Genomic DNA, 20,866 nt, shown 5'->3' on the forward strand with positions numbered 1-20,866 from the left:
ATACCAACTGTTTTCTCAGATGATAATGTCATATTATTCTCGCTTCACCATTGTTGAACATTATTTAATGCTTTTTGTATCCATGACTGTAAAAGAAGAGGTGTTTTCCCAGTTGCTACCAGGGCAATGTCATCAGCAGGCATTGCAGCCAAGGACAGTGGACATGTCCAAGTCACTGCAATAAATTACAATCAAAATAGGACTTAAAATTCCCCCTTGGGGTAGGACCACATCATTTTTAACCTGAAAATTTGTACTATTCCCACTAACAACTACCCTAACCTCACGATTTCTCAAAAACCTAGAAATCAAATTTATGCAATTGGCAGCTATGCCTAGTTCCCCTGTTTTCTTTGAAAATTTATCCAGGTCAACTCGGTCAAATGCAGACTTCATGTGGAGGAACACTACAAATATATCCTTCTTGCATCAGAAGCCCTGTTTTATTTGGTCCTCAAGTCTAACTAAGCAGTCAGTTGTGCTCCGATTTGGGAGGAAACAAAACTATTCTTTCTGTGCAATTTTTATTATAAGCCCAAGGATTCTGTTTTTAACCAGATGTTCCATAAGTTTACAGAGGCAAGATGTTGGTGAAATGGGCCTGTATGAATCTGAATTAGAGGGATACTTTCCTGTTTTAGGTATTGGTATTATGGATGTCTTTCTCCATTCTTTGGGATTGTAACCTTCTTTGATGGACTTATTAAACAGAATCAGAAGAATATTTTTGGCTTCCTCTGGTAAATTTTTAAGCATTAAGTTATGTATTTGATCAGGGCCATGTGCTCCTGGCCTTATTTTCTTTATACCAGTTTCTATTTCTTCAATAGTGAACGGTTCCATTTGGAGTTGGTTATTATTATCTGTAGTTATATCAGTTGGTGCTTGATACTGATACTCTTGGTCATTTTTTATAAAATTATCTAGGAGGATTTTCATTTTATCTTCTGGAGCTGTGAACTCCATGCCATCCTTTTTGAGGAGAATAGGAACTTTTGGGGTATTTTTTGTTTTCTTTCCCATTTAATCTGTTTCTCTTTGCTATTCGTTAATCTACTTTTTCCTGTCTTTCATCGTGTTTTTTAAAAGATTATTGATGCAGTACAAGTGAAAAGTTTGGGAAAAAACTAATATATTCAAAAAATATGTTAGAGCAAAACTACAAAAAGCTTCAAGGGTTGAGATTTACATAATAAACATCTTTTCTGCAAAATCATTAAAACTATTGATTCTTTTTTAAGCTTTAATCACTACATCTCTACCTAAGATTTAATTAGTAATCCCAGCCAATTTGTCTTAAATAGATATTTATTAGTAGTAGCTTATTTTCAAACACAGAAGTCGTGACACAGACAATGCCATACCACTTCTTTGCCCCTTTATCTATTAGTAACTACCCCATAACCAAATTAGCAAATAGAGGGGGATGCAGGTTTCCCAGAAAAACTACGACCCCACTGTATCTGTGTTTGTGTTTTTGACCAATCCTTAGGAAAATGCTCTGGTCCCTGGGACTGTACCACTGTACAAAGTTGTACACTGTACACTGTACACCAATGTACAAGTTGATAACCGATATTTTGCTAGCTTCCTTGAAGTCTATTCCATCGATCTAAATTTCCGGTTGTTGAGCCTGAGACAAGGAACTATGCAATATAGGGAACTGGCTTATATTCCTTACCCTTAAAACACCTTGGGACGTTTGCCCTTTGCTTACATTCCTCAAACAATTAAAATTAGAAAAGTAAATACAAATGAATGTGAAATCCGAAAAAAAACGTACAGAGCTATACAAGTGGCAGACATTAATGTTAGGAACGGACGTCGACAACAACTTCTATGGACGGGGAATAATATTTAAAAGCCACACAGGGATGTCAGTTTACGAAAATGTTTGGGGAGGGTAATTTGGATTTTTTCAATAGAAACACAAATAAAATTATTTTACAATCCTATCGGAGAGGGCGGAAAATAAATTGAGGGTAAGGTCACCCCCCTTGCCACTGCCAATAGAGACACATTAAGAAAAAACATAATAAAGGGCAGATTTTGTCAAAAATATGGAAAACCCACAACATTCCGAAGATTTCGGACACGTATCTACAACCACCTTCCCCCTCCCTGTATGTATTAGGATAATAGTTTTACTCATACAGAGTTGAAAAAAAGCAAAAGCATGTTTGAAACTTTGCTGAGTTTCGTTAAATAATCGACAACATCGTTAGTTTTTTCTCTCTGAAACCTGCATGAGTTTCTACTTCCACTCTTATCAGGAATACATTCGCCGAAGCTGGAAATAATTTTAAAACATAACAATCATGATTGATTGGTTTTAAAAATGCGATTTCTCACCCCTTCGGCCGAATTAACAAGTCGACTCAATTTAGCCGTGTAATATATGATTCGATGAAGCCTGTCTCATTTAATAATCTACCTGATAAAATATGAATAGGTGTCGAAATACATAATGAAGTTGGAAAGTATCTAGTCAAATTTCAAAACACGGGCGTCATTTTGTACCTTAAAGACCTTTTGCTAGGGGCTGTAGGAGGGTCAGGATATCCCCAAAGGCACAGTTATTCGGCCTTTCCACTATGCTGAACAAAACGGCTGTCTCAAAATTTTGATCAGATGAATTTGAGAAACAAGGGTGTGGGAGGGGGCCTAGTTGTCCTCAAATTTTTGGTCACTTAAAAAGGGCACTAGAAGTTCTGATTTCCGTTCGAGTAAGCCCTTTCACGATATTCTAGGACAACTGGGTCGGTAAGATCACCCCTGGGAAAAAAACAATAAAAAAACAACAATAAATAAACACGCATTCGTGATCGTCCTTTTGGCAAAAAATATAAAATCCCACATTTTTTTTCAGATAGGCGTTTGAAACCTCTATATTTGAAATCAGCATAAAACTCCTATTCTTTTGATATAGCCTCTCTATTGATATCAAAATTCAGTTTTTTTAGAGTTTCGATTACTATTGAGTAGTCACTCCTTATTTACAGTTCGTTCCCACAAACTGTTAGATACGGTCACACTACATTTCCCACCCAAATTCAAGAAGGGCAAAGCTTCTTTGTTTCTACTAGTATCTTATGATGATGAGAAAATATTGTGTCCATGCCTTTTTAATTTTCCACCAAGTTGGGACAATGGCTATCGAAACTAACAATGGTTGACATTTGAGATTTGCCCCTTGAGCTGACCTTAAAGACGTTTTCTGGACTGGTGATCAAGTGGAAACGGTCTTTAGATGAGTTTGATTTTGATGAACATATTAAAAAGTGCTTCTTCTAAGATCCATGAAAAACAAATTTGTGACGCAAATTATTCAATTAACTAGAGACAGTCACATGAGCTCAAAATGTTTGAAATGGGGAGGGAGGAGGGTAACCTAAAACAGAATCACATTATTAATGTGCATTACAGGAAACCTTGGGAATATCGCAAATATCATGAGATTTTAGGGTTCTTAGGCCCTTGCGTACGTTTTAACTAGCATTCCATCCTTTAGAATATCGTCCTATTACAATACTGTTATCAACGGATCACAATATTCAAACCCCATGGTAATTTCTGTGCATGGTTACAATCCAAATGCTACAATCCCTATGTCCCGCTAACCTATATGCAACTACAACCTATAGCCTTATGTCAGGAAAAATATGATATATTTAAGGCTATGAAATCTGAGCCAATGACAGCATCGCGGTTTTAATGTGGTCACGCTGCGGCCAGATTTTTTTTTCAAAACCATGTCTCAGAGGTGGTCGGCGTTTACCCCTACCCCCTCCCGCGGAAAATAACACCCAGTGGAAAATGCCCTCCCCCATGGAAAATAAGGCTTTCCAAATTTGACAATTTTATTGGAGTTTTTTTCCGTAGGGGAAGGAACTTTGGTACTTGTGTAGGCTATTATATTGTGTAGGCTAAAACTCGAGAACAATCTGGTTTCTTCATTAGTTTCTTTCAGCTTATTACAAGACAAGACAAAGACAAGTGACAGAATAGATGAAAATATATGATTTGGTCTATATATTTGCACATAAGGGGGGGGGCTTGAGTATTTGAACAGTTTGAGACAGAAAACAATTCTTACTTCATAATATGAAGAATAATTGTACCTAATATGTTTTAGATACAGACCCTATACTTTACCCACCCTCCTAATGTGGAAATGTATAAACCAACTTTGTTTCTAAACTAACGAAGGTTCTCGAATTTCACATAGCGTAAACTTGAGTGAGCGGCGTATAATACACAAGTAACGGAATTTTTCATGGAGAGAGAGCCAGGTTTCCCGGTATTATTTACAGATGATCAGAAATTAAATTTAAAAAAAAAGTTTTTTTTCAACTGACAGTAAAGAGCAGCATCAAAAATGAAAAAAGAACAGATATTATTATATATATGAAGAGAGTTGCCCCTTTCACAAGATCTTGCTCTTTACGCTAAAGTTTTGACTTTTTCCCCAATTCTTTAAGAACGATTCCTGAAACACATTGGCCGTTTAATTAGAACAATAAGCTTTGTTTTAAAATTCTATAAAAGGGACACAATAGGGGCAGGGTGAATACCAATGGAACAAAAAAACGTCGGTATGCTTGAAAATCATGGTTTAAACTTGAAACTGGATTTAACTTGAGAGGCACTCACGAGGATCTAGCCTTGACACCGTATCAACTGAAGTGACTTAACAAAAAAAAATTATATCGCTAATGATTTTCCGGATTCGACCGATAAGAACAGGTATTAAAAATTCTTGGAAGTCCGAACAGAAAATCAGAATAATGACAGCAGTAAACAACGATTTATCGAATATAAAGCAGAATTATTTAGCACACATACAGGTAACTAGAAGGGTGGAGAGTATGATTTTTCTCTAATTTGTCTTTTTTCACATGATTCACGTTTTTGTGGCTTTAAAGTATCCCAAGAATGTTACGATGTTAAAAAATGACTATCGCATCGACATTTTGACTGACGAATTCAGACGGTTTGAACTGGATTTATTAGGAGTTTCAGAAACTCATATCCCAGGGGTAGGAAGCATGAAATTAGGTGACATAGAATTTGTTTATTCAGGAAGGAAGGATCGGGTACATAGACAGGGAGTAGGGCTCATGATGAATAAGGAAGCTGCTAAGTCTTGTTTAGGCTGGGAAGGTATTAATAATAGAATACTAATTGCTCATTTTATGACTAAAAAGTTTAGGGTATCAGTTATAGTAGTATATGCCCCCATTGAACCAACTGATGGAGATACTAGTGACTCAGATGAGTTTTACTTACAGTTACAGGAGCAAATAGACAGGGTACCAGGTAGAAATATGGTGTTTTTTCTAGGAGATTTTAATGCCCAGGTTGGTAGAAATAGAAATAGATGGTATCCTAGCCTAGGTAATTTTGGTGTAGGAAAAGAAAACAGTAATGGCTATAGGCTTTTGCAATTTTGTAGGTATAACAACCTAGTTATAACCAATACGGTGTTTGGTCACAAAATGGCCCATAAGTTGACATGGTATTCACGTGATGGTAAGACAGCAAACCTTATTGATTATATTATTGTAAACAGAAGACTAGCAGGATCAATACAGGATACTAGGGTGTATAGGAGTGCCGTTATTGATGTTAAAAGTAAAGATCACCATCTAGTAGTGTCTAAGGTTAATTTAAAGCTGAAATTTCGGAAGAGTAACTCCCTCCCGGAAAGTTATGATGTTGGTAGACTTCAGGATAAAAATTTGAGAAAAAAATTCCAGGAGCAGTTGAGTACTAAACTTGAGGGTTTAAAATTTGACAATGTGGAAGATGGATGGAATAATTTCAGAAAAACAATTTGTGAAGTTGCTGATAATGTCCTAGGGAAGAGTGCTAAGACAGCAACTAGGAATATTAGTGAAAAAGCTTTAGGTTTAATAGAGAGTAGAAGGGGTTTGTATAAGAATTATCTGAGCGATAGGTCGTATGAAAACAAAAGGAATGTAAAGAAAGTGGAGAAAGCATTAAAATATGAACTAAGGAGATGTGAAATGGAGGCGATGGATAAAATTGCTGAGGATCTGGAAGATGCGGCTAGACGGCATAATAGTAAAATATTATACTGGCATGTTAATAAATTGAAAGGGAGTAGCCGATCCGGACTAGTACCAGTTAAAGATAGAAATGGGGCCACAATTAGTGATAAGGAAAAAGTTAAAGAAAGATGGGTGGAACATTTTGAGAATGTGCTAAACCGAGATACAGTTGCAGGAAAAGATATAGATGAAAATGAAAAAGTTTGTGATACCTTGGATGTGAAGGAAGATTTGTTTAGTGAGGAAGAATTAGCGACAGTACTAGAAGGATTAAAAAATAATAAGGCCCCAGGTGCTGATAGTATGATTAATGAGTTCCTTAAATATGGTGGCTCTGAGGTTAGGAATAAGCTACTGAAGATTATGAACATGATTTTTGAAAAAGAGGAAGTACCCAATGATTTTAGGAAAACCTTAATTAAACCACTGTATAAGAAAGGTGACAAGAGTGAATGTCGTAATTATCGAGGCATTAGTCTGGTCTCTGTAGGTAGCAAATTACTGAGTAATATGATACTTTTTAGACTGAGACATGCTGTAGACAAAGTTTTAAGGGAAGAACAATGCGGTTTTAGAAAAGGTAGAGGATGTGTCGACCATGTTTTCACTCTTAGGTTAATAATTGAGAAGTCCCTTCGTTGTCAAACACCTTTGGTCCTTAGTTTTATCGATTATGAGCAAGCTTTCGATTCTGTTGACAGAACAGCGTTAACAAAGGTCTTATCGTTATATGGTATACCAGAAAAATACATTAAGGTGATTTGCGCTATGTACGAGAATAATACTGCTGCGGTTAAGGTAGGAAATGAGGTTAGCAACTGGTTTTGTATTAAATCAGGAGTTAAGCAAGGTTGTGTTCTATCCCCCTTTATATGGATCATTTTGATGGACTTCGTCTAAAGGAGCACAGTAAAGGCAATTGGAGACCATGGAATCAAATGGGGAGGAAGAACGCTCCTGGACTTAGATTATGCTGATGATTTAAGCATATTAGATGAAAGTGTGAGCAAAATGAATGAATTTTTAGAGGTTTTACGAGTTCAGGGTGCTAAAATAGGCTTGAAAATTAATGTTAAGAAGACTAAGTCACTAAGGCTAGGAATAAGTGAAGATGAACAGGTGACCTTAGGTAACGAAAAGATTGATCAGGTTGGGAGCTTCAGTTACCTTGGTAGTATTATTAGTAAAGATGGTGGGAGCAGTGAAGATGTCAAAAGTAGAATAGCTAAAGCTCAGGGTGTTTTTTCACAGTTAAAAAAAGTTTGGAAGAATAGAAAGATAAGCCTACAAACCAAGATTAGAATATTGGAAGCTACAGTGATGACAGTGGTCAAATATGGCTCTGAAGCATGGACACTCCGAAAAGCAGATGAAAATTTACTAGATGTTTTCCAGAGAAATTGCCTACGGATTGTTCTGGGTACCCGGCTGACTGACCGTATTTCAAACAGTAGGTTGTACGAAAAGTGTGGTTCAATCCCGCTTTCTGGGGCTATAATGAAAGAAAGGTTGAGATGGCTAGGCCACGTTCTACGGATGAAGGATGACAGATTACCGAAGATTGTCCTTTTTGGCCAACCGTCTGGGGCTACACGGAAAGCAGGTCGTCCTTGTCTGGTTGGGAGGATGTCATAAATAAGGATTTAAAGGAAATGGGAACTTCCTGGGAGGGTGTAAAGAGGGAGGCTTTAAATAGATTAGGTTGGAGGAGGAGCGTGCGTAGCTGTGTTGGCCTCAGGCGGCTTGGTGCTGCAGTGAGTAATTAGTAGTAGTAGTAATGAAGTAAATTTCAGCTTATAAGTAGGAGGTGCTGATTGGGCATCTGTCAACTAAATTTTGAATTAATGCTTTTTTGGTGTTTTTGTAAAAAAAAAAAAAAAAAAATGGAAGAAACAAATCTGGTGGCCACATCTATAAACTAAAAAACAACTTACTTGTGCCATAGATCTCAGGGTCATCGATTTGGGCTTTTTGAAGGCATCAACTGCCTTTGACGATTCCATGGATGTTTCTAGTGGATAAATGGATCTAGTGGATAATTCCCTGTATGATTCAATCACAGCAAGGATTTCCATACGCTGAGCTGGTCTACTGAGGTACCCAACAGCCCAATCACGAGGAGTTCTTCCAAACTCATCCCTTCGCCTTAGATCACCACCAGCTTCCACAAGATACGTGAGCACACGAGGGGAGCCACCGAAACATGCTCCGTGCACTGGGGTGTATCTATAGAACTGTCCACAGCCTTTATTAGGGTCTGCACCAAGCTGTAGTAATTTTATCAGTGTCTTTTCACTGCCCGAGAAAGCAGCTACAAATAGTGCAGTCTGGTTAAGCTTATTTATTATATCTATTATATTATTATAATATTATTTATTATTATTTATTATTATATCTATTTATTATATCTTCAACTCCATGCTCTTTACGCTAAAGTTTTTACTGTTTTAAAAAGTAGAGTTGAGAGAAAGAGTCAAACTTTAGCGCAAAGAGCAAGGCGTTGAACAGGGAGCAGCCTCTTTCATATACGGGGTAATTTCTGTTCGTTTTAAGTTTTAATGTCGCTCCTTACTTTCAGTTTTAAAAAAAACTTGATTTTTTATTTAATTATATATAAGCAACATAGTCTACTATGTTATTAACACCTGTAACATAATTTCTCGAGAATCGAATACAAATTATTCTTTAGGCTGATCACTTGAATTCTTGCGCCATGTCTCGGTAGTTAAACCTAATTCAAAGTTATTAATTCAAACGTCGCATTACAAAAAATCAATAATGCTTCTGCTGACAACAAAATTTGCATATTCAACGGACAAATCTTCAAAGTGGCAGTTGCCAAGCGCCTTTTCTGGTTATCCACAAAAATCAGATCATTCTGGAACGGCGAAATAAAACAAGAAAACAAGAAAACAAGATTGCTATTCGTTACATGAAAATCAAAACGATGAATCGGAAAATGATTATTGACTTTGCAAAGAATCAGATTTAAGTACCTTACCGGGTATTTTCACTAATTGACAAGAAGATAGGCTATTTAAGAAAATGCAATAAACAGTACCCAACTACCCATGAAATAGAATTAAATACGCTGATGAAATACCCACATAAGGAAGTGGGGGGATACACAAATGCAATTCTGGCCTCCATCCTTTCAATTCCATCCTTTTAATTTCAACAGATTTATTAGAACTTTAACCCTCAGCAGATTTTATATTAAATCTACGACCATTTCCACAACCTACTTACGGCGTATAATCACTAAGATTCCCTTTAAATTGCTGGCATTTCTTTGTTTGCAAGTTTATCGGCGTAAAATCTTTTGCGCCCCCTGTTAAAACAATCCAGGATCCGCCCCTGGGGGCGTGTTTCCCTTTAGATTTTAAAATAAAGTTTTTTGAGGATGACTTTTATTGAAAGATGTCTTTTTAAAGAAAAGACAAATTTGCACCTCCCTACAGATTGGAAAGTACATTTTGCCAACCCCCCATCCCTAAATTATCGTGAATTGTTTCCATTGGATGCTACCAACGAACAGTTAATTTTAATCAATAGTTGAATTTGACGGTTCTAAATATAAACTTTTTAATTGTAAGTTAATTTTATGAGTTTTACAGCGTTTAGTCTTATCTATTAATCAAGGTTGTCAACTGGACACATTTTATGTCCAAAGGACACATTCTCATGTGCCGGGACACAATGGCAAAAATATGGTAAGAAGTGACACATTTTGTGAACCTATGACATAAAACAAAATATTTCCCAACTGAATATATATCTTACTAAAAAAATGTCACTTATCACCAAAATAGTGCTTTTTATCGTTTTTTACTAGCATCCAAGTTTTGCCAGAGATGTCGTAAGTAAAGGATTTTCACCAAAGTAAGAGATTTAAATGTTTATATGAGCTTTGTGCTTTCAAACTATTTTTCATGAATGTCTTTTATGGATTTTTTTTTTCGTTTTCATTATATTTGATGCTAACTGGTTGCTTTGAAAAAGATTTTATAAGCGTCTTTTGGTTATAATACAACAGGTAAAAAATATAGCCTCTAGTTTTTGATATTTCAAGATGGACACATATTTGGATGGTGAGGGGACACAATCACGAACCAAAAAGTTGGGAACCCCGACGATATTTGCATAGCCGAAACATTAGTACATTTTTTATGTTACGCCAGAAGGTTGTATCTGACATTTTCACCCTTCTGATACAATTAAGAGAAATCACTTGCTATGTTGTTCTCAAAGGGAGAATTAGCCGGCGATTTAAATTAGGATCAAAGATTGATCAAGCAAATATTATCCCGTAAGCCACCCCTCTGAGCAGGCTTAGCAATTAGTTTTGGCAGTTAACTTAGAAAGTATGAAAAATACTAGATACAACCTTTACACATGACAGAGAGGATATATTAGTTTTCTTGTCACCGTCTTGAAAAAGTCCTCATTCATTAAAATGGTTTTGTAGGAGGGAAGGAATCAGAAGTCTTTGTCGCTACTTAAGGTACCAAGGACATCAAAACAAAAACATTTTTCACCCCTCGATCCAGCTTGGATCTATTCCAGAAAACCGACATTTCTGGTCAAGATCAATTACCAACTTCATAATGTATTTTGCTGTAACAATTTCTGCAGCATTGCCAGGTCTCATTACTCACTTTACAGGATTAGTATATTTCCAAAGTTATTTTTCTCGCAGGTGCTAACGCATTTAGTTCAAGTTCAAGTTCTTTTTATTTTCATAAAATAACAATAACAAAAACAATACCCCAAGGGGCTCAATGGCCCGTTATTTGGGGAACGGCATACAATAAATAAAGAATCATAAAAACTTGTCATAAACATACTAAACAACATTTAAATATAAATATGTATCATGTACCATTTAGGTAGGATGTACCATTGGAAGACGCTTTGATCATTGAGATGAATGACTTGAAGAAAACCCGATAAATATTATGAAAACCACTTTGGGACAATCATCAACACTTACTTTCCTCCTTAAAGGCACTTCGCTTCAATTTCTCCCCGCCCTCCCGAATGGAGGAGAATGCATCCGGCTTGAATGCTGCCATTATATTCCACAATAGTCCTACTCTTAAAATAATAGCGTTAAAATAATAAGTAAGAAAAGAATAGCGCTTTTGTAGATTATAACGGGAATATGCAAGGCAGGCTACATATTACTCCAATATAGAAAAGTAGGAGGTAAATTGAAACTTTAGAAAGGAGATTTTAGTATTTATGACTCTTTTTAAAGGTTTTTTTTCAGGGATTCCTTGAAATTGCCCTATCTCCTTACGTATTAGCCAGTTTTCGTTCCTTATTTTAGCCTTTATACTGGCTTTTAAGAGCTTTGTGGTTACAATTTTGTTGTACGTTTTGCTCCGTAGTTCTTTTGTTGTTGAATAAGTTGAGTCGAAATCGGCACCCACCAATTCAAGTACTAGCACTTGAAGAAGGATAAACAGGCAAAATATTATGGAGGGACACAATTTTTATGCAAACACGGAGGGGGAAATGATGCTGATAAAAATGGGTTTTTGGTCCTTATATCTACAGTTTCAAGACTTTACACCATTTTCCACAGGAGGTCCTAGCTGAATTACCCTCTACTGAACTGGTGTTTTAAGAGTAGAATAGCCACGCATCATGTACATACACAGTGAATACATTCAGAGACCCCAGTAACAATATATGACATAGAATAGCACAACAGAAGAGAAATATTTAATAAACCAAAAACCAAACAAGGATGTTTTTTGGCCAGTGAATAAAACAAAACAATAGGGAAAAGATATTTAATTTTAAAAGTTTTTTTTGGGGGGGGGATAAGTTTTATCGAAAAATGTCTTTTTAGGTATTTTTATTGAAGAAACGTCAAATCTGAAGCTCCCCGCATATTGAAAAATAACCTTTACCAACCCCCAACCCTACATTCTCGTGAATTGTTTCACGTTAACCAAACTGGACACTAGTTAACTAAAGAAAAATTAGTTTTTAATCAATAGTTAAATTTAACTGTTATAGATGTAAACTTTTTTTAAGTTACTTTTATGATGGTAGTCAAGGTCGCCAACTGGACACTTTTTTGTCAAAATGCACATTCTCATGTGCCGGGACACAATAATATAAAACGGCAAAAAAGTGACATATTGTAAATTTCTTGTCATAAAACAAAACAGGTTCCAACTGGAAATATATTCTATTAAAAAATGTCACTTTTAACCAAAGTAGCTTTTTTACCATCCAGCTTTTGCCAGAGATGTAAGTAAAAGATTTTCCCCAAAGCAGGGGATTTACATGTTTATATGGGTTTCGTGCTACCACCCGAAGTCATTTTGTATGAATTTTTATATGGATTTTTTTCGTTTTCATTATATTTCATGGTAACTGGCCGCTTTGAAAGAGGTTTACAAAGCGTGTTTTGGTCAATAATATAACAGGTACAAAATAATAGCCTCTAGTTTCTGAGATTTCAAGATGAGCACGATTTTGGATGCGAAAAGGGCACATTCAGGGGCCAAAAAGCTGGTTACCCCGATAATAGCTGTATAGCCGAAATATAAGTACATTTAGCAATTAGCAATTAGGCTTAGCAATTAGTTTTGACAATTAACTTGGAAAGTATTAAAAATGTCAGACAACAGCGCTGTAAAGCAGGTCAAGAATTAGAAAGGAAAGGACAAAACCAAAGTTCTAACCTATAGGGAAGAGCTTTCTTGGCAGCCACTCTATAAATGTCCTTGTTCGATTCTAGGTCGTTTTTGCTAATGATGTCTGTATACTCATTTTCTTGGATCCTCCTAACTGGGATGCAGCCCATGGTTGCAGTTGAGCCAAAAAGGATATTGCCGAATCCAGTGGCTTGTACATGGCCCAAAGGTCCAGGGATATTTCCTTCCTGTTGGACGTATGGCAGACGTAAAATCTGAAAAAAATTCGATGAAGATCAGATGAAAGAAGATGAAGTAATACTAGAGATAAACAGAGTGTTTACATGTAGAAAATATTGTAACTGAAAAAGTCTTCTTTTTTTGTCCAAGTTTCATGCAAAATGAAAAAAAATAATAATAAACATCGGGTTTTGTGTTCTTCTTACTGGCTCCAAATGCGAACATTTGCTTCTCCTTCTGATAAACCCTCAATATGAATATTTAACAAAACTCGTCACAAAAATTAGCCAATCGAATTAAAGCACACTTTTTAACATGGAAGTATAATGCCTTAAACTCTCTTTTTCGCTTTAGACACACCATAAAACCACTTATAAGAGGAAATTTTGATAGAACAAATTTAGAAAAGGCTAGGCTTATAACTAAACAAAATAAATCCAATTTTTTTCCCACAGATATGAAAACCACATATATGAAGCTAGTTAGATTAAGCTAGTTATTAATGGGTAATATATTTGGTAACAAAATACTAACAAATACTCTATCTGTCTCAACCATGTCATTTTACTATCAAAAATTAGGCCTAGGTAGCAAGAGTCATCCAGCCTAATAGCCTGACTTGCAACATTTACTTGTGGTACTGCAGAATTATTATTTTTTGAGAATAGCATACCAACTGTTTTCTCAGATGATAATGTCATATTATTCTCGCTTCACCATTGTTGAACATTATTTAATGCTTTTTGTATCCATGACTGTAAAAGAAGAGGTGTTTTCCCAGTTGTTACCAGGGCAATGTCATCAGCAGGCATTGCAGCCAACGACAGTGGACATGTCCAAGTCACTGCAATAAATTACAATCAAAATAGGACTTAAAATTCCCCCTTGGGGTAGGACCACATCATTTTTAACCTGAAAATTTGTACTATACCCACCAGTGCTGCAACAAGTACTCCAAATTTTTACTTAAGTATCAAGTATTAAGTACTCATTTTTTTTTACATAAATATCAAGTAATAAGTACTTTCCAAATTCTTACTTAAGTATCAAATATCAAGTACTTGCCAAAATTGTACTTAAGTATTACTTCAAGTACTACTTCAAGTATTTATTCTATGTGTATATATTTATTATATGTGTATATAGTCGTTACGCGCCATATTAGTTACGTGCCATTGTAGTAGTGTCCCTGTGTCCCACCTGTGAATATAGGTAGATATATATATGTTACCAAGATTACCAAGGTTACCAAGATATATGTTACCTACAAACCAAGATTAGAATATTGGAAGCTACAGTGATGACAGTGGTCAAATATGGCTCTGAAGCATGGACACTCCGAAAAGCAGATGAAAATTTACTAGATGTTTTCCAGAGAAATTGCCTACGGATTGTTCTGGGTACCCGGCTGACTGACCGTATTTCAAACAGTAGGTTGTACGAAAAGTGTGGTTCAATCCCGCTTTCTGGGGCTATAATGAAAGAAAGGTTGAGATGGCTAGGCCACGTTCTACGGATGAAGGATGACAGATTACCGAAGATTGTCCTTTTTGGCCAACCGTCTGGGGCTACACGGAAAGCAGGTCGTCCTTGTCTGGGTTGGGAGGATGTCATAAATAAGGATTTAAAGGAAATGGGAACTTCCTGGGAGGGTGTAAAGAGGGAGGCTTTAAATAGATTAGGTTGGAGGAGGAGCGTGCGTAGCTGTGTTGGCCTCAGGCGGCTTGGTGCTGCAGTGAGTTATTAGTAGTAGTAGTAGTAGTAGTATATATGTTTTTAACTACGCAAAACTTGCAAATATACAACATTCTTCGCTGTCCCATTGTCGGTACATATAAAAAGATTGTCGGGTTTACTGACTCTTGAACATGCAATATATAATTGTCCATGGGAAAAACAATCCGTATTCAGATCTATACCTCATTATTCTAATGATTGCCCTTGAGCTTTGTTGATGGTGATTGCTAATCAAACATTCCCTGTGTACCCGTCGTCATTTATATATCCCCCTGTGTCCCCCGGCGTCCCCGTTGTTGTTGTGTCCCTGTGTCCCGTTCGTCAGCATACCAACTGTTTTCTCAGATGATAATGTCATATTATTCTCGCTTCACCATTGTTGAACATTATTTAATGCTTTTTGTATCCATGACTGTAAAAGAAGAGGTGTTTTCCCAGTTGTTACCAGGGCAATGTCATCAGCAGGCATTGCAGCCAACGACAGTGGACATGTCCAAGTCACTGCAATAAATTACAATCAAAATAGGACTTAAAATTCCCCCTTGGGGTAGGACCACATCATTTTTAACCTGAAAATTTGTACTATTCCCACTAACAACTACCCTAACCTCACGATTTCTCAAAAACCTAGAAATCAAATTTATGCAATTGGCAGCTATGCCTAGTTCCCCTGTTTTCTTTGAAAATTTATCCAGGTCAACTCGGTCAAATGCAGACTTCATGTGGAGGAACACTACAAATATATCCTTCTTGCATCAGAAGCCCTGTTTTATTTGGTCCTCAAGTCTAACTAAGCAGTCAGTTGTGCTCCGATTTGGGAGGAAACAAAACTATTCTTTCTGTGCAATTTTTATTTTAAGCCCAAGGATTCTGTTTTTAACCAGATGTTCCATAAGTTTACAGAGGCAAGATGTTAGTGAAATGGGCCTGTATGAATCTGAATTAGAGGGATACTTTCCTGTTTTAGGTATTGGTATTATGGATGTCTTTCTCCATTCTTTGGGATTGTAACCTTCTTTGATGGACTTATTAAACAGAATCAGAAGAATATTTTTGGCTTCCTCTGGTAAATTTTTAAGCATTAAGTTATGTATTTGATCAGGGCCATGTGCTCCTGGCCTTATTTTCTTTATACCAGTTTCTATTTCTTCAATAGTGAACGGTTCCATTTGGAGTTGGTTATTATTATCTGTAGTTATATTAGTTGGTGCTTGATACTGATACTCTTGGTCATTTTTTATAAAATTACCTAGGAGGATTTTCATTTTATCTTCTGGAGCTGTGAACTCCATGCCATCCTTTTTGAGGAGAATAGGAACTTTTGGGGTATTTTTTGTTTTCTTTCCCATTTAATCTGTTTCTCTTTGCTATTCGTTAATCTACTTTTTCCTGTCTTTCATCGTGTTTTTTAAAAGATTATTGATGCAGTACAAGTGAAAAGTTTGGGAAAAAACTAATATATTCAAAAAATATGTTAGAGCAAAACTACAAAAAGCTTCAAGGGTTGAGATTTACATAATAAACATCTTTTCTGCAAAATCATTAAAACTATTGATTCTTTTTTAAGCTTTAATCACTACATCTCTACCTAAGATTTAATTAGTAATCCCAGCCAATTTGTCTTAAATAGATATTTATTAGTAGTAGCTTATTTTCAAACACAGAAGTCGTGACACAGACAATGCCATACCACTTCTTTGCCCCTTTATCTATTAGTAACTACCCCATAACCAAATTAGCAAATAGAGGGGGATGCAGGTTTCCCAGAAAAACTACGACCCCACTGTATCTGTGTTTGTGTTTTTGACCAATCCTTAGGAAAATGCTCTGGTCCCTGGGACTGTACCACTGTACAAAGTTGTACACTGTACACTGTACACCAATGTACAAGTTGATAACCGATATTTTGCTAGCTTCCTTGAAGTCTATTCCATCGATCTAAATTTCCGGTTGTTGAGCCTGAGACAAGGAACTATGCAATATAGGGAACTGGCTTATATTCCTTACCCTTAAAACACCTTGGGACGTTTGCCCTTTGCTTACATTCCTCAAACAATTAAAATTAGAAAAGTAAATACAAATGAATGTGAAATCCGAAAAAAAACGTACAGAGCTATACAAGTGGCAGACATTAATGTTAGGAACGGACGTCGACAACAACTTCTATGGATGGGGAATAACATTTAAAAGCCACACAGGGATGTCAGTTTACGAAAATGTTTGGGGAGGGTAATTTGGATTTTTTCAATAGAAACACAAATAAAATTATTTTACAATCCTATCGGAGAGGGCGGAAAATAAATTGAGGGTAAGGTCACCCCCCTTGCCACTGCCAATAGAGACACATTAAGAAAAAACATAATAAAGGGCAGATTTTGTCAAAAATATGGAAAACCCACAACATTCCGAAGATTTCGGACACGTATCTACAACCACCTTCCCCCTCCCTGTATGTATTAGGATAATAGTTTTACTCATACAGAGTTGAAAAAAAGCAAAAGCATGTTTGAAACTTTGCTGAGTTTCGTTAAATAATCGACAACATCGTTAGTTTTTTCTCTCTGAAACCTGCATGAGTTTCTACTTCCACTCTTATCAGGAATACATTCGCCGAAGCTGGAAATAATTTTAAAACATAACAATCATGATTGATTGGTTTTAAAAATGCGATTTCTCACCCCTTCGGCCGAATTAACAAGTCGACTCAATTTAGCCGTGTAATATATGATTCGATGAAGCCTGTCTCATTTAATAATCTACCTGATAAAATATGAATAGGTGTCGAAATACATAATGAAGTTGGAAAGTATCTAGTCAAATTTCAAAACACGGGCGTCATTTTGTACCTTAAAGACCTTTTGCTAGGGGCTGTAGGAGGGTCAGGATATCCCCAAAGGCACAGTTATTCGGCCTTTCCACTATGCTGAACAAAACGGCTGTCTCAAAATTTTGATCAGATGAATTTGAGAAACAAGGGTGTGGGAGGGGGCCTAGTTGTCCTCAAATTTTTGGTCACTTAAAAAGGGCACTAGAAGTTCTGATTTCCGTTCGAGTAAGCCCTTTCACGATATTCTAGGACAACTGGGCCGGTAAGATCACCCCTGGGAAAAAACAATAAAAAAACAACAACAAATAAACACGCATTCGTGATCGTCCTTTTGGCAAAAAATATAAAATCCCACATTTTTTTTCAGATAGGCGTTTGAAACCTCTATATTTGAAATCAGCATAAAACTCCTATTCTTTTGATATAGCCTCTCTATTGATATCAAAATTCAGTTTTTTTAGAGTTTCGATTACTATTGAGTAGTCACTCCTTATTTACAGTTCGTTCCCACAAACTGTTAGATACGGTCACACTACATTTCCCACCCAAATTCAAGAAGGGCAAAGCTTCTTTGTTTCTACTAGTATCTTATGATGATGAGAAAATATTGTGTCCATGCCTTTTTAATTTTCCACCAAGTTGGGACAATGGCTATCGAAACTAACAATGGTTGACATTTGAGATTTGCCCCTTGAGCTGACCTTAAAGACGTTTTCTGGACTGGTGATCAAGTGGAAACGGTCTTTAGATGAGTTTGATTTTGATGAACATATTAAAAAGTGCTTCTTCTAAGATCCATGAAAAACAAATTTGTGACGCAAATTATTCAATTAACTAGAGACAGTCACATGAGCTCAAAATGTTTGAAATGGGGAGGGAGGAGGGTAACCTAAAACAGAATCACATTATTAATGTGCATTACAGGAAACCTTGGGAATATCGCAAATATCATGAGATTTTAGGGTTCTTAGGCCCTTGCGTACGTTTTAACTAGCATTCCATCCTTTAGAATATCGTCCTATTACAATACTGTTATCAACGGATCACAATATTCAAACCCCATGGTAATTTCTGTGCATGGTTACAATCCAAATGCTACAATCCCTATGTCCCGCTAACCTATATGCAACTACAACCTATAGCCTTATGTCAGGAAAAATATGATATATTTAAGGCTATGAAATCTGAGCCAATGACAGCATCGCGGTTTTAATGTGGTCACGCTGCGGCCAGATTTTTTTTTTTTTCAAAACCATGTCTCAGAGGTGGTCGGCGTTTACCCCTACCCCCTCCCGCGGAAAATAACACCCAGTGGAAAATGCCCTCCCCCATGGAAAATAAGGCTTTCCAAATTTGACAATTTTATTGGAGTTTTTTTCCGTAGGGGAAGGAACTTTGGTACTTGTGTAGGCTATTATATTGTGTAGGCTAAAACTCGAGAACAATCTGGTTTCTTCATTAGTTTCTTTCAGCTTATTACAAGACAAGACAAAGACAAGTGACAGAATAGATGAAAATATATGATTTGGTCTATATATTTGCACATAAGGGGGGGGGCTTGAGTATTTGAACAGTTTGAGACAGAAAACAATTCTTACTTCATAATATGAAGAATAATTGTACCTAATATGTTTTAGATACAGACCCTATACTTTACCCACCCTCCTAATGTGGAAATGTATAAACCAACTTTGTTTCTAAACTAACGAAGGTTCTCGAATTTCACATAGCGTAAACTTGAGTGAGCGGCGTATAATACACAAGTACCGGAATTTTTCATGGAGAGAGAGCCGGGTTTCCCGGTATTATTTACAGATGATCAGAAATTAAATTTAAAAAGAAGTTTTTTCAACTGACAGTAAAGAGCAGCATCAAAAATGAAAAAAGAACAGATATTATTATATATATGAAGAGAGTTGCCCCTTTCACAAGATCTTGCTCTTTACGCTAAAGTTTTGACTTTTTCCCCAATTCTTTAAGAACGATTCCTGAAACACATTGGCCGTTTAATTAGAACAATAAGCTTTGTTTTAAAATTCTATAAAAGGGACACAATAGGGGCAGGGTGAATACCAATGGAACAAAAAAACGTCGGTATGCTTGAAAATCATGGTTTAAACTTGAAACTGGATTTAACTTGAGAGGCACTCACGAGGATCTAGCCTTGACACCGTATCAACTGAAGTGACTTAACAAAAAAAAAATTATATCGCTAATGATTTTCCGGATTCGACCGATAAGAACAGGTATTAAAAATTCTTGGAAGTCCGAACAGAAAATCAGAATAATGACAGCAGTAAACAACGATTTATCGAATATAAAGCAGAATTATTTAGCACACATACAGGTAACTAGAAGGGTGGAGAGTATGATTTTTCTCTAATTTGTCTTTTTTCACATGATTCACGTTTTTGTGGCTTTAAAGTATCCCAAGAATGTTACGATGTTAAAAAATGACTATCGCATCGACATTTTGACTGACGAATTCAGACGGTTTGAACTGGATTTATTAGGAGTTTCAGAAACTCATATCCCAGGGGTAGGAAGCATGAAATTAGGTGACATAGAATTTGTTTATTCAGGAAGGAAGGATCGGGTACATAGACAGGGAGTAGGGCTCATGATGAATAAGGAAGCTGCTAAGTCTTGTTTAGGCTGGGAAGAATACTAATTGCTCATTTTATGACTAAAAAGTTTAGGGTATCAGTTATAGTAGTATATGCCCCCATTGAACCAACTGATGGAGATACTAGTGACTCAGATGAGTTTTACTTACAGTTACAGGAGCAAATAGACAGGGTACCAGGTAGAAATATGGTGTTTTTTCTAGGAGATTTTAATGCCCAGGTTGGTAGAAATAGAAATAGATGGTATCCTAGCCTAGGTAATTTTGGTGTAGGAAAAGAAAACAGTAATGGCTATAGGCTTTTGCAATTTTGTAGGTATAACAACCTAGTTATAACCAATACGGTGTTTGGTCACAAAATGGCCCATAAGTTGACATGGTATTCACGTGATGGTAAGACAGCAAACCTTATTGATTATATTATTGTAAACAGAAGACTAGCAGGATCAATACAGGATACTAGGGTGTATAGGAGTGCCGTTATTGATGTTAAAAGTAAAGATCACCATCTAGTAGTGTCTAAGGTTAATTTAAAGCTGAAATTTCGGAAGAGTAACTCCCTCCCGGAAAGTTATGATGTTGGTAGACTTCAGGATAAAAATTTGAGAAAAAAATTCCAGGAGCAGTTGAGTACTAAACTTGAGGGTTTAAAATTTGACAATGTGGAAGATGGATGGAATAATTTCAGAAAAACAATTTGTGAAGT

At 36.3% G+C, this 20,866-nt stretch overlaps 1 protein-coding gene across 1 annotated transcript in view; it reads right to left on the bottom strand.

The window, feature by feature from the left end:
* Positions 1-20,866, bottom strand: part of LOC136026817 (uncharacterized) — a 48,450-nt gene that overhangs the window by 16,771 nt on the left and 10,813 nt on the right. Inside the window, exons 4-6 of the mRNA XM_065703519.1 lie at positions 12,779-13,005; positions 11,068-11,171; positions 8,009-8,424 (exon numbers count right to left, since the gene is read on the bottom strand). Of these exons, the coding sequence (XP_065559591.1) occupies positions 8,009-8,424; positions 11,068-11,171; positions 12,779-13,005 (747 nt within the window). The remainder of the gene's footprint in view (positions 1-8,008; positions 8,425-11,067; positions 11,172-12,778; positions 13,006-20,866) is intronic.

The sequence above is a fragment of the Artemia franciscana genome, chromosome 5 (assembly GCF_032884065.1).
Source record: "Artemia franciscana chromosome 5, ASM3288406v1, whole genome shotgun sequence".
In the NCBI taxonomy this organism is placed as follows: Eukaryota; Metazoa; Arthropoda; class Branchiopoda; order Anostraca; family Artemiidae; genus Artemia; species Artemia franciscana.